The sequence below is a fragment of the Jaculus jaculus genome, chromosome 2 (genome assembly GCF_020740685.1).
Source record: "Jaculus jaculus isolate mJacJac1 chromosome 2, mJacJac1.mat.Y.cur, whole genome shotgun sequence".
NCBI classification, from domain to species: domain Eukaryota; kingdom Metazoa; phylum Chordata; class Mammalia; order Rodentia; family Dipodidae; genus Jaculus; species Jaculus jaculus.
This window is the reverse complement of record NC_059103.1, coordinates 12,839,620-12,853,300: the sequence shown is the minus strand read 5'-3', so window position 1 is coordinate 12,853,300 and position 13,681 is coordinate 12,839,620. Positions and strand designations below refer to the sequence as shown.

Here is a 13,681-nt window from a genome sequence, read left to right as displayed (position 1 = left end):
ATTCTCCATCATATCCCCTCCCCTTCTCAATCAGTCTCTTTTTTATTTTGATGTCATAATCGTTTCCTCCTGTTATGATGGTCTTGTGCAGGTAGTGTCAGGCACTGTGAGGTCATGGATATCCAGGCCATTCTGTGTCTGGGGAGAGCACATTGTAAGGAGTCCTACTCTTCCTTTGGCAAATGTCCTGACTCTGAGCAGCATCACCAGCCTCCAGCTCCAACCTGGTTTCTGTCTGTGCACAAAATAGCCCACCCATGGACTTTTGCCACTATCCTCCCATGTAGATAACCAGCATATTGGATCCAGCCAGTATTCAAGTCTCTCCAAATCCTTCTGGTGTTGTCTGCCATTTCTTTTTTCTTCTTTCTTTTTTTTTCCTTCCTTCCTTCCTTTTCCATGTACAGTCTCTTTCTAGCCCAAGCTGACCTGGAATTCACTATTCAGTCTCAGGGTGGCCTTGAACTCACAGAGATCCTCCTACTTTTGCCTCCCCAGTGCTGGTGTTAAAGGCATGCCAACATGCCCAACACCTCCATATATACATACATGCATGTATATATGTATATGTATGTGTATGTATGTATGTGTGTGTGTGTATACACACACACACACACACACACATATATATATATATATATTCACATACATACATACACATACATTGGACCAGGGACCATCAAACTTTGCATGCAAGCCAATGTCTTTTACAGCTGAGCTATCTCTACCTCTCCAGCCCTCTGCCTTAAAAAAATTTTTTTTTCAGCTGGGTATGGTGGCGCACACCTTTAATCCCAGCACTTGGGAGGCAGAGGTAGGTGGATCGCCGTGAGTTCAAGGCCACCCTGAGACTACATAGTGAGTTCCAGGTCAGCCTGGACAAGAGTGAGAACCTATCTGGAAAAACAAAACAAAACAAAATTTTCATTTATGAGAGGAAGGGCACACCAGGACTTCTAGCCACTGCCAATGAACTCCAGATGCATGTGCCATGTGCATCTGGCTTACATGGGTTCTGGTCAATCGAACCTGGGTCCTTAGGCAAGTGCCTTAACTATTATACCATCTCTCCAACCCTGCATTTCCTTTTATTTTTATTTTTTATTTTTTTGGTTTTTCGAGGTAGGGTCTCACTCTGGCTCAGGCTGACCTGGAATTTACTATGTAATCTCAGGGTGGCCTCGAACTCTTGGCGATCCTCCTACCTCTGCCTCCCGAGTGCTGGGATTAAAGGCGTGCGCCACCACGCCCGGCTCCTTTTATTTTTAATTGAGAAAAATATTTATTTATTTGAGAGAAAGAGAGATAGAGGTAGTTAAAGAGAATGGGTGCATCAGAGCCTCCAGCCACTGCAAATGACCTCCAGGCACATGCAACCCCTTGTGCATCTGGCTTACGTGGGTCCACTGGGAATCGAACCTGGGTCCTTAGCCTTCCAAGGCAAACGCCTTAACTGCTAAGCCATTTCCCCAGCCCCTTGCTTCTCCTTTTCATATTGCTCACGCTTTTGCCTCTCCACTCCACTCAGGCTGTTCAGATCTTCGCTGGGCAGCCCCACTCTAATGGAAGGGCTAGCCTTCCCTTCCTGAGCAGCAGTAATGAAAGCCCATTTGACGATAAGAAGACTTTCTTGTGGGTCAAAGGGGCTAAAGACTCCCCAGGTGGCCTCCTTTAAAGGACCCACGGTAGGGGGCTGGAGAGAAGCCTAAGGACCCCAGTTCGGGGTTCGATTCCCCAGGACCCACATAAGCCAGATGCACAAGGTGGCAGTAGTCTCTCGCTGTCTGTAGAGATGTCAGAACAAATCCTTTAATAAACTATTTGGCAGCAGGGGTGGGTGCACGTTGCTTTCCGCAGACATCAGGAGGACAAGCCCATAATTACCAAGTCAATAAGCCCACGAGGTCCAAACCCCAAGCCCGCTCCCTGCAGAAACAGTCCAATTACCATTACGCCCTACTTCCAAAGGAGGCGTTCAGATGGCGCGCTCCGCCCCCCGGAACGTGCACGCGCTCACGGTCAGGCGCCACCCTCAAGACGTGCCAAAGGCGAGGCCACGCCCCTCCCAGAGCGCCAACTGATGAACCACACGCAGACTAAGCCCCGCCCTTCGTTGACGTCACCACGGAACTCTCAAGCGGCCGGGCCCCGCCCCTCTAAGCCGGCCAACTGCTCTGCCCCTCTCCGACTCCGCCCCCTTATGCGCGCGCACAGGAGGACACCCCCACCGAGCCTGGAAAAGGCAAGCCCCGCCCCTCGACGCTGCAGCTCCCTGAGGGTCGGCACAGGTCTGACTCCGCCCCCTCGTGCGTGACGTGTGAGGACGCCGCCACCCAAGCCCCGCCCCTCGGCTGCAAGGCCAACTGCGAGGCTCCGCCTCCGTGGAGACCCAAAACGGTTAAGCCCCACCCACCTCATCGCGTCGCGGGTACGAGCAGGCCCCGCCCCTCAACGGCGCGTCTCCGGCCACGCCCCTCCCTCCCCAGGCGCCGCAACGGCCCGACTCCGCCCCCAGCCCCCACCTTCGCGCGGGAGCGTGCGCAGACGCTGGCGTCTTCTGTAGCTGAGGTGGCAGCCGCGGTCCGGGGCTGACATGGAGCTGCCGCAGATGCCCGACCTCATGGGCTTGTCCCTTCTGGTGGGGCTGCTGGCCCTGATGGCCACGGCGGCCGTCGCGCGGGGATGGCTGCGGGCGGAGGGGGAGGAGAAGAGCAGCCAGCCCGTCCGTAAGCAGGCCTGGGGGCGGACCCGCGGCGGGGAAGGGGGGTCACTTTGGCTCCCAGTGGCCGCGTGCTCGAATCCGCGGTTTTGGAGGCCGGAGAGTCCTGGGCCTCAGTTTTCCTCGCCGTGGCCCGAGCTACCCTTGCAGAGAACGGGTTGCTTTGAGGGACGCGGGTGAAAACTCCGGAGCGGGTGCCGGTCCGTGGGTTCTTCCAGCCCCGCGGCCAACGCCGTGCCCTGCGAGTAGCGTGTACTGCCGAGTCCTGTTACCCAGGGCTTGGCCCTGGGGACTTTTCCTTTTACTGCGTTCACTAATGGGAAAACGTCTTGGGCTAGAGGGACGGCTTAGCGATTCCCCAGGTCCCACGTAAGCCTGCTGCACAAGGGGGCGCATGCATCTGGAGTTTGTTTGCAGTGGCTGGAGGCCCTGGCGCACCCATTCACTCTCATTCTCTCTCTGCTCGCGAGTAAATAAGTACTAAAAAGTGTGTGTGTGTGTTTGTCTGTCTAAGTCCGGCGTGGTAGCGCACGCCTTTAATCCCAGCACTCAGGAAACAGAGGTAGGAGCATCGCCGTGAGTTCGAGGCCACCCTCAGATCACATATTGAATTCCAGGTCAACCTGAGTTAGAGCAAGACCCTATCTCGAAAAAGAAAAGAAAAGAAATGTATGTCTATGCCGGGCGTGGTGGCGCACGTCTTTAATCCCAGCACTTGGGAGGCAGAGGTAAGAGGATCGCCTTGAGTTCGAGGCCACCCTGAGATTCCATAATGAATTCCAGGTCAGCCTGGGCTCTAGAGTAAGACCCTACCTCGAAAAACCAAAATAAATTAATTAAATAAAATAAATAAAACTACAGTGTGATAGATTTCACAGAAGACTTAGCACCAGACAGGAAATGAAGGGAATAAACTTGCTTTATTTTTTACTTTTGGTGGAGTTGAGAAAGGGGGCTGGGCAATCTTCACTGGGAGTAGGGAACTCATGGGTATGAGCTTATATTTGTTTGAAGCCAGGTCTCCCTATGTCCTTCAGTCTGGCCTTGATCCACCTCCTGCCAGAGGATTACAGGCCTCTGGTACGCCTTGCCCAGCCTTGTCTCTTGGTGTTAGGTTTGAAAGCAGGGCCTCATAAGAGAGCTGTATTCAGGTTCACCTCCAGCTGGTGCTGTGAGGACTTCAAGGATGGCAGTGTAGGGAGAGTTTGCCAGGAGGCCACAGAAGGTTAATCTTTCTTCCCAGGGTAAAAGTCCAAAAGACAATTCAGAACAGCACTGGGGAGCTGGGAGCTAGTAGGCATGGCCACATGTGTAGAGTGTGTGACCAGAATCCTCCATTGAGGGTCTGGGGCATTATTCAATGGCAGAGAACTTGCCAAGAATACTCAGGAAGGGATGGGGTTGTGGCTCAGTGGTTCCATCCCCAACACTGCACAAAATCAGACAACAACAAAAGAAAATCCAGCATTTGATATAATTCAGAGGTCAGCAGGAGCCCATTACAGAAGTTAGGTATCAGAGGGTAAATTTAAGCTATCTTTGTTTAGAGAGTTTAAGAGGTTTTATTTCTGTAGAACTGGGGGCCATGTGCCTCTGTTCAGTACATGCCAGCCTTATGCCTCACCTGATTGTCCAAGATTTTATGCAAAAGTAACTGGCATCATTCCTGGCATGGCATAGATGCTCAGCAATACTGACTTTCTAAGTTCTTTTTGAGATCACCTTGACCCTTGTTTCACTTAGATTGGTGATTGATTGCTCAGTCCTCTCAAGTAGTAGGATGAAAGGTGTGAGACACCACAACTGGCTGCCATTGAGAAAGGTGCTGGGTACTCTTGGCTTGTCACTCTTTTACCCAATTCTCTCAACCTTGATTTGTGTTATTTGTTTTTGGGGTAGGGTCTCATGTAGGCCAGGCTGGCTTCAAACTTGCTGTGCAGCTGCGGATGACTTTGAATTTAAAAAATTATACACACACACACACACACACATACACACGCGCATATATTTGTTTCTTTCAAGGTAGGGTCTCACTGTAGCTCAGGCTACCCTGTGTAATCTCAGGGTAGCCTCGAATTCACAGTGCTCCTCCTACCTCTTGCTGGGATTAAAGGCATTTGCCACCACGCCTGGTTTAAATACATTTTTATTCATTTATTTGCAAGTGGTGAAAGAGAGAAGATAGACAGACAGTGAGAATGCCAGGGCCTTTAGCCACTGAAAATGAACTTCAGATGTATGCACCACTTTGTGCATCTGTCTTTACGTGGGTACTGGTGAATTGAACCTGGGTCATTAGGGTTTGCAAGCAAGTGCCCTAACAGCTGAGTCATCTGTAACCCCAACTTTAAATTTTTTTTTTTTTTTTTTTGAGGTAGGGCCTCACTCACTAGACTGACTTGGAATTCACCCTGTAGTCTCAGGGTGGCCTCAAACTCACTGTGATCCTTCTACCTCTGCCTCCTGAGTGCTGGGATTAAAGGTGTTCGCCATCAGGCCTGGCTCCAACTTTGAATTTTTATCCTCCTTTCTCTACCTTCCTTACAGGCCAAAATACAAATGAATCCAAGAAGTCAGGATCCAAGAAGCAGAAACAGAATCAGCGGATTCGGAAGGAGAAACCTCAACAACATAACTTCACCCACCGCCTCCTGGCTGCAGCCTTGAAGGTATGGGGTGCCCCTGGGTACCAAACAGGTGCAGTACATGTATGCAAAGCTTCCCCCCACACCCTTATAGACCTTGTTCTTTGGAATATGTTATAGACACCTCTACCTCTGACCAAAGTCTAAAGGCAGGCATTTTTTCCCCCCCAAAGTACTGGGTTCAATTGAATCCAGGACTTGTACATGTTAGGCAAGTGCTGTAGCACATAGCTATATCTTTGGCCCATTGCTTTTTATTATTACTATTTTTCAGATTTAATTATTTATTTCCAAGCAGGGAGCGGGGAGAGAGAGAGAGAGTAAGACAGAGAGAGAGAATGAGCATGCCAAGACATCTTGCCACTGCAAACAAACTCCAGATGTATGTACCACTTTGTGCATCTGGCTTTATGTGGATACTGAGGATTTGAAAGTGTTTTTTTAAACTTGTATAGGGATTTTAATTTTTTTATTATTATTATTTTTTTTTTCCAGGTAGGGTATCACTATAGCTTAGGCTGACCTAGAATTCACTATGTAGTTTTAGGGTGGCCTTTAACTCATGGTGATCTTCCTACCTCTGCCTCCCAAGTGCTGGGATTAAAGGCATGTGCCACCACACCTGACTTGGTATTGAGGATTTGAACTCTGGCTATCAGGCTTAGCAAGCAAGTGCCTTTAACTGCTGAACCTTCTCTCCAGCCCCTGTTATTATTACTATTTTAAAGTTATTTATTTGTATATGTGCGTGAGAGTATAGGTGTGCCAGAGTTTCTTACCCCTGCAAAAGAATGTCAGACAAAAAAAAAAAAAGAAGAAAGAATATCAGACAATTGTGCTACTTTTTGCATCTGGCTTTATATGGGTGCCTGGGAAATTGGACCAAGGCTGAAAGGCTTTTTAAAAAATATTTATTTATTTATTTATTTATTTGAGAAAGAGAGAAAAAGGCAGAAAGAAAGAAAGAAAGAATGAATGAATGAATATTGGATGTGCCAGAGTCTCTAGCTGCTGCAGACACATTCCAGATACATATGCCACCTTGTGCATCCAGCTTTATGTGGGTATTGGGAATTGAATCTAGGTCCTAGTCTTCATAGGCAAGCATCTTAACCACTAAGCCATCTCTGCAGCCTGCCCCCTTCCCTCCCCCCCCCCCCCCCCCCCCCCCGTGGTAGGGTCTCACTCTGGCCCAGGCTGACCTGGAATTCGCTATGTAGTCTTAGGGTGGCCTTGAACTCATGGTGATCCTCCTACCATTGTCTCCCAAGTCTGGGATTAAAGGTGCATGCCACCATGCCTAACTTTTGACAGGCTTTTAAAGTAAGCATGTAATCACTGAGTCATCTGTCATCTCCCCAATCTCCCCAGCCCCTATTATTTTAATTTTAATTTTCTTTTTATTATATGTATGAGTATATGTGTGTATGTGCACATGACATGGCACATATGTGGATATCTGAGGACAGCCTTGGATGTTTGTTCTTTCCTTCTACTTGGCTTGAGATAGGGGCTTCCTTGTTTGCTTTTTGCTGCTCCTCTGTACCAGTCTAGCTGGCCCCCAAGGTGCAGATTCTCCTGACTCTGCCTCCCAGTGCTGTCGTGATATTGGAATTGCAGGCTCATGCACTACTTTGCAAGCAAGCGCCTTTAACCACTGACCCCTCTCTCCAACCTCCATGCACCACCTTGTTCCTAGCTTTACCTGGGTGCTAGGAAACCAAACCTGGCCCAGCGGGCTTGCATGCATGTGTCTTTAACTACTGAGCCATCTCCCCAGCCTCTCTTTATTTTGAAACAGGGTCTCACTAAGTTGCCGGGCTGGCCTTAAACTCACTGTAGCCCAGGCAGCTCTTGAACTTGAGAGCCTCATGCTTCAGCTTCCCTGGTAGCTTGGTATGACAGGCCTGTCCCCACCAAGCCTGCTTTATCCTATTTCTTTTCACTCTGGCCCATCCTTAGCTTACTGTCATCCAAGCAGTGGGGCCCTGAGTTGTAGCTCTAGATATAGCTTTTCTATCTGCCCAAGGATCTCCCATTCACTTTCTCCGTCTTCTAGAGCCACAGTGGGAACATTTCTTGCATGGACTTTAGTTGCAATGGGAAGTATCTGGCTACCTGTGCCGATGACCGCACAGTCCGCATCTGGAGCACCAAGGACTTTCTGCAGAAGGAGCACCGCAGCATGAGAGCCAATGTGGAGCTGGACCATGCCACCTTGGTGCGCTTCAGCCCTGACTGCAGGTGGGACAGGGTGGAGCCTCAGGCTGGTCTGAAAAAGTCTAATCCACGCTTACTGGCCTTGCTATATTTGGTTGGGGGAATGAGGACAGACCCAGGCATTAAGAGCATCCAGGTAGCATATTCACTGCCTAGGGCTCCCTGAGAAGCAAGGAGGGAAGGGTCACCTCTACCCCTGAAGTACCAAACGTATGAAAAACCTGTTTTAGGATCTACCACTGAACTACAGCCCCACTTTTGCTGTTTTTTTTTTGTTGTTTTTTTTTTTTTCTTTTAATTAGTTTATTTATTTGAGGCAGAGGAGGTGAGAGAAAAAGTGGGCGCACCAGGACCTCTAGCCACTGCAAACAAACTCCAGATGCATGTGCCACCATGTACATCTGGCTTACATGGGACCTGGAGAATCAAATCTGGGTCTTTAGATTTCATAAGCATGTGCCTTTACCACTAAGCCATCTGTCCAGCCCCCCAGCCCTTTTTTTATTTTTTCATTTTGAAATAGCCCAGGCCTACCTGAAACTCATTCTGAAGTTCCCGGCTGGCCTCCAAATTACTGAAATACTATTGTCTCCCAAGTGAGTTCAAGGCCCTGAACTTTTTTATTTTTTTGGTTTTTTGAGGTAGGGTTTCACTGTAGTCCAGGCTCACAGTGATCCCCGTACCTTCGCCTCCTGAATGCTGGGATTAAAAGTGTGCACCACCACACTCGGCTTTAGAAAATTTTTTTTAAGTGTATTTGTGAGAGAGACACACAGATGCAGACAGAAAGTGAATGTGGGTGTGCAGGGACCTGCTACTGCAAACTAACTGGTGGCTACTGGGAAATTGAACTTGGGCTGTTAGGCTTTGCAAGCAAGCTCCTTTAACCACTGAGCCATCTCTCCAGCCCTGAACTCTTCCCTCCACCCCTTTGAGATAGGATCTCACTCTAGCCCAGGCTGACCTGGAATTCACTCTGTAGTCTGAGGGTGATCTTGAACCCACGACAATTCTCCTACCCCTGCCTCCCTGGGATTAGAGGCATGTACTACCATGCCTGGCTTTGAACTCTTTCTTATTTGTGGGTAGAGAGAGAATACATGAATGGCCTCACACTTGCCAGACAAGCGTTGAGTATACTTCTGCCCTTTATGAGATTTTGAATCAGGGTGGTATGTTGCAGGGTTAAAATATAGGTCATGAATGAAGTTCTTGATTTCCCCTTAGGAACTAGAATACATAGGGCCTCTGTTCACATTAGGAAATGTGTTCACTATCCCTAGAGCCTTCATCGTTTGGCTGGCCAATGGGGACACCCTCCGTGTCTTTAAGATGACCAAGCGAGAAGATGGGGGCTTCACTTTCACAGCTACACCAGAGGACTTCCCTAAAAAGCACAAGGCACCTGTCATCAACATTGGCATTGCTGACACAGGTGAGGGGCATTCAGTGAATAAAGTTTGTCCAGGACCTTGCAGTCAGTCATTTTTGTTGAATGAGTAATGCTTGGCCCCCATGTGACCAAAGAGCCTCTGGCTGTAAAGAACCTAGATCTGTGCTCCCCTGGAGTACTGTTGGCTTGCACCAAAGAGCCACCCCTTTTTTTCATGTGTGTGCATGTGGTATGGGTGTGGGTGCACATCAATCTACCCCCTTTGAGACAGGGTCTGTGTTCTAGAGCTAGCCAATTAGATTAGAATGGTTGATCAGTGAGCTCCAAAGATCTCCTGTCTCTGCCTCCCAAGTGCTAGAATTACTGGTGTGTACCACTACAACTTGGCATTTTACATGGGTGCTGGGATTGAAGCTCAGATCCTGTGCTCGGGAGCCTCCGACTGAATTGGCTTCCCTAGCCCATAAGAACCACTATTTGGCAAAGACCTGTTTGTGGGACCTTTGACCTGTGAAAGAAACGTGAATACTTCCTGGAGCAGAGGCCTCACAGTGTCTCTTAGGAGAGTTAAAGTGGCCCTGGGCTCACATCCTCCCCCTCCCGCTCAGGGAAGTTCATCATGACAGCCTCCAGTGACACGACTATTCTCATCTGGAATCTGAAAGGTCAGGTGCTGTCTACCATAAACACCAACCAGATGAACAACACCTATGCCACAATATCTCCATGCAGCAGGTGAGGAGGGATTGAGGTGGTGTCTGGGGTGGAAAGCAGGCATAGAGCAGAGATGCAGTTTCGTGGAAAGTAGAGTGGGATTTTACGTAGAACATCTGTTGTTTTTGTTGTTTGTTTTTTTCCTTTGGTTTTTAAAGCCTAGGCTGACTTGTAATATACTATGTAGTTTCAAGCTGGCTTTGAACTCAGAGCGATTCTCCTACCTCTGCCTCCCGAATGCTGGGATTAAAAACTTGTGCTTTGGGCTGGAGAGATGGCTTAGCGGTTAAGCGCTTGCCTGTGAAGCCTAAGGACCCTGGTTCAAGGCTTGGTTCCCCAGGTCCCACGTTAGCCAGATGCACAAGGGGGCGCACGCGTCTGGAGTTCGTTTGCAGAGGCTGGAAGCCCTGGCGTGCCCATTCTCTCTCTCCCCCTCGATCTGTCTTTCTCTCTGTGTCTGTTGCTCTCAAATAAATAAATTTTTAAAAAAACCTAATAAATTTAAAAAAAAAAGAAAAAAGAAACTTGTGCCACCATGCCTGGCGAGTCTTTGCTTTTATTTATTTACTTATTTTACTGTTATTATTACTATTTGTTTTGGTTTTTTTGAGGTAGGGTCTCACTCTAGCCCAGGCTGACTTGCAATTCACTGTGTAGTCTCAGGATGTCCTTGAACTCATGGTGATCCTCCTACCTCTGCCTCCTGAGTGCTGGGATTACAAACGTGCACCACCACGCCCAGCTTTGAAACAAAAGTTTTGCTAAATTGCCTGGGCTGACCTTAAACTTGTTATATTAATCCAGGTAAGCCTTAAAATTGAGAGATCTTCCTGTCTCAGTCTCCAGAGGACCTGGAATTACAGGCCTGTGCCACCAAGCCTGGCACAAAACACTTTTAAAGGCACCTTGGGTGCTAGGGATACAGCCTAATAGTAGAATGCTTATACGGCCTGCATGAGGCCCTAGATTCAGTCCTTGGCCTATTACTGCTTGATGGTAGAACACTTGCCTTGTATTTATGAGGCGTTGGGTTCCATCTCCACAACTGCCCAAAAAAAGGGCATCTTCATTAGTTAAGAGCCATAAGGGTTCTATAGAAACAAGATGCCTTTAAGATGCAATTTTAAAGGAATGTGGCTTGTGTGGCAGGTTTGTGGGCTCATGTGGCTTCACTCCAGATGTGAAGATATGGGAGGTGTGCTTTGGGAAGAAGGGAGAGTTCCAGGAGGTAACACGAGCCTTTGAGCTGAAGGGACACTCTGCAGCTGTCCACTCCTTTGCCTTCTCCAATGACTCCAGGAGGTGAGTGATGGAATTTTTTTTTAATTTTTATTTATTTGTTGAGTTTTGGGTTTTTTTTTTTGTTTTGTTTTTGGTAATGTTTAAATATTTAATTTATTTTATTTGAGAGAGAAGCAGAGAGTGAAAGAGAGAATGAATGGGCCTTTCAAGGCCTCTAGTCGCTGTAAACTCCAGACGCATGCACCATCTTGTGATCTGGCTTTACGTGGGACCTGGGATACTGAACCTGGATCCTTTGGCTTTGCTGGCAAGTGCCTTAACCACCAAGCCATCTCTCCTGCCCATGTTTTTGTTATTTTTGAGGCAGGGTCTCACTCTAGCTCAGGCTGACCTGGAACTTACTCTGTATTTTCAGGCTGGCATTGAACTCATGGTGATCCTACCTCTGCCTCCTTAGTGGTGGGATGATATTTTTTTTGACATGGATTCTCTCACTGGCTTGGAACTCATGGTAACCTTTCTTACCATAGCCTTGTGAGTTCTGTTATGTACAGTATGCTTGTATGTGTGTTCATGTTTATGTATGTGTGGGCACATGGGTTTATGGGCATGGAGGCCAGAGGTTGACATTGAATGTCTTCCTCAGAGTTTTCACTTTACCTTTTGAGATGACATTTCACACTGAACTAAGAGCTCATCAATTTGGCTAGATACCCAGTGAGCTCTCTCTCTGCCTTCCCAGTGCTGGGATTCCAGTCATAAGCATCCCAGCACTAACAGAGATGCTGGGATCCAACTTAGGTCCTCGTGTTTGTAAAGCAAGCATCTCCCTAGCCCCAACTTTTTTACAAGTTTTTTTTTTTTTTAAGTTAGTTTGTTTTTTACCTTTGTTTTTTTAAGATTGGGCCTTGACTCAGCTAGCCTTGAACTCCTGATCCTTTTGCCTCAGCCTCCAAAGTTCTGGGATTACAGGTGTGAGCCACCACAGCTTTTCAGTGATTTTTTTTGGGGGGGGGTATGGGGGAGTGGTGTTGAGACAGGATCTCACCCTATAGCCAAGTCTGGCCTTGCATATACTGTGGTCCTCTGGCCTCAGCCTCCTGACTGCTGGATTATAGGCGTGAGCCACAGCGCATGTCTGCTAAAGCTCAAAAGTGGGCATCGGACATGGTTTCCAAAGCATGTAATAGCTGTTGAAGTGTCCTTCCTTCCTGGCCAGTGTTGAGGCTGCAGTTGTGATTTCCCATATTATAGGATGGCCTCTGTCTCCAAGGACGGCACGTGGAAACTATGGGACACAGATGTGGAATATAAGAAGCAGCAGGACCCCTATTTACTGAGGACTGGCCGCTTTGAAGAGGCCAGCACCATGCCTTGCCGTCTGGCACTCTCCCCTGACACCCACGTCCTAGCCTTGGCCAGTGGCACCAGTATTCATCTCTTCAACACCCGGCGGGGGGAGAAAGAGGAGTGCTTTGAGCATGTCCATGGAGAGTATATCACGGACTTGTCTTTTGACATTACTGGCCGCCTTCTGGCCTCCTGTGGGGACCGGGCTGTGCGGCTCTTCCACAACACTCCTGGCCACCGGGCAGTCGTGGAGGAGATGCAGGGCCTCCTGAAGCGGGCTTCCAGTGAGAGCACACGCCAGCGGCTACAGCAGCAGCTGACCCAGGCTCAGGAGGCACTGAAGAGCCTGGGAGCCCTGAAGAAGTGACTGTGGCTTAGAAAGGGGTTTGGTTGCCCATGCCCATTGCTGCCACTCTTCCTCCCAGGTGCCCTCAGGGTTTCTTCTTGATGGTCCCTTTTTTGTCCTCATTGAAAATATTCCTGCCTACATAGTTATCTTCCCCTTTTTCTTCTTGTTTTGGCTTCTCCCCGACTGAAAAGGTAAGGAGCCGTTTTCTCATAGGTCCAGTGGGTGGACTCTGTCCTTGTCCAGCAATCACAGGAGGGTAGAGAGGAGACAGAGAGAGCGCGTGTGTGCGCAAAGTCTCTTGATGGTATGGTGGCTTACTGTAATACCTAAAGAAGGTTGTAAATGCAGAAGCAAAGCCTTGGGGACATCTGAGAACACAGGGTTGTTGTACTAGAGGGCAGGACTGTGCTGCATCTGCGCCGTGGGGGCAGCGTGAGTCTTCATCTAGGGTTGAGCATAATGGGCAGCAAGTTGGGAAGTTCAAGGCTATCCTGGGTTGCGTGGTGAGTTCTAGGTTAGTTTAGTCTCCACATGGAAGCCTTCTCTCAATTTAAGTAAGGGATTTCAGCCTGGACTTCATTTTTCTTCTTTTTATGTGTTCATATGTGTACATGGGTGCATGCTTATGTACTTTTTTTTTTTTTTTTTCTGTTTTGCTTTTTTCAAGGTAGGTCTCACTCTAGCCTAGGCTGACCTGGAACTCACTCTGTAGTCCCACGCTGGTCTAGAACCCATGGTGATCCTCCTACCTGTGGCCTCCCAAGTGCTGGGATTAAAGGTGCCACCACACCTGGATTTGCTTGTGCACATGGATGTGTAGGACACAGGACAGCCTCAGATGTTGTTCTTAGGCGCCATCACTATTTTTTGTTTTGTTTGTTTTCAAGGTAGGGTCTTGCTCTAGCTCAAGCAGACCTGGAATAATTCACTGTGTAGTCTCAGTCTGACCTTGAACTAATGGTGATCTTCCTACTACCTCTGCCTCCCAAGTGCTGGGATTAAAGGGCATGCACCACCACACCTGGTGCCATCACTTTTTTTGAGATAGG

At 48.4% G+C, this 13,681-nt stretch overlaps 1 protein-coding gene across 2 annotated transcripts; it reads left to right on the top strand.

Moving 5' to 3' along the window:
- The first annotated feature begins 2,552 nt into the window (after window positions 1–2,552).
- Tbl2 (transducin beta like 2) lies at window positions 2,553–13,249 on the top strand. 2 transcript variants are annotated; one of them, XM_045143705.1, is made up of 7 exons: window positions 2,553–2,638; window positions 5,267–5,388; window positions 7,424–7,608; window positions 8,868–9,019; window positions 9,586–9,712; window positions 10,841–10,993; window positions 12,188–13,249. In XM_045143705.1, exons 3-7 carry the CDS (start codon window positions 7,448–7,450, stop codon window positions 12,648–12,650), a joined length of 1,056 nt encoding a protein of 351 aa, XP_044999640.1. In that variant the 5' UTR covers window positions 2,553–2,638; window positions 5,267–5,388; window positions 7,424–7,447; the 3' UTR covers window positions 12,651–13,249. The 2 variants fall into 2 exon arrangements, with proteins under 2 accessions (XP_044999640.1, XP_004666322.1); XM_004666265.2 differs by having other exon boundaries at window positions 2,569–2,726.
- Window positions 13,250–13,681: the final 432 nt, after the last annotated feature.

Excerpts from the sequence above, each read along its gene's own strand:
- Tbl2 (XM_004666265.2), top strand. The coding sequence starts at position 2,594 with ATGGAGCTGCCGCAGATGCCCGACCTCATGGGCTTGTCCCTTCTGGTG. Across the intron at positions 2,727-5,266 it reads GAAGAGCAGCCAGCCCGTCC|GCCAAAATACAAATGAATCC; the intron begins GTAAGCAGGCCT and ends CCTTCCTTACAG. Across the intron at positions 9,713-10,840 it reads ACAATATCTCCATGCAGCAG|GTTTGTGGGCTCATGTGGCT; the intron begins GTGAGGAGGGAT and ends CTTGTGTGGCAG.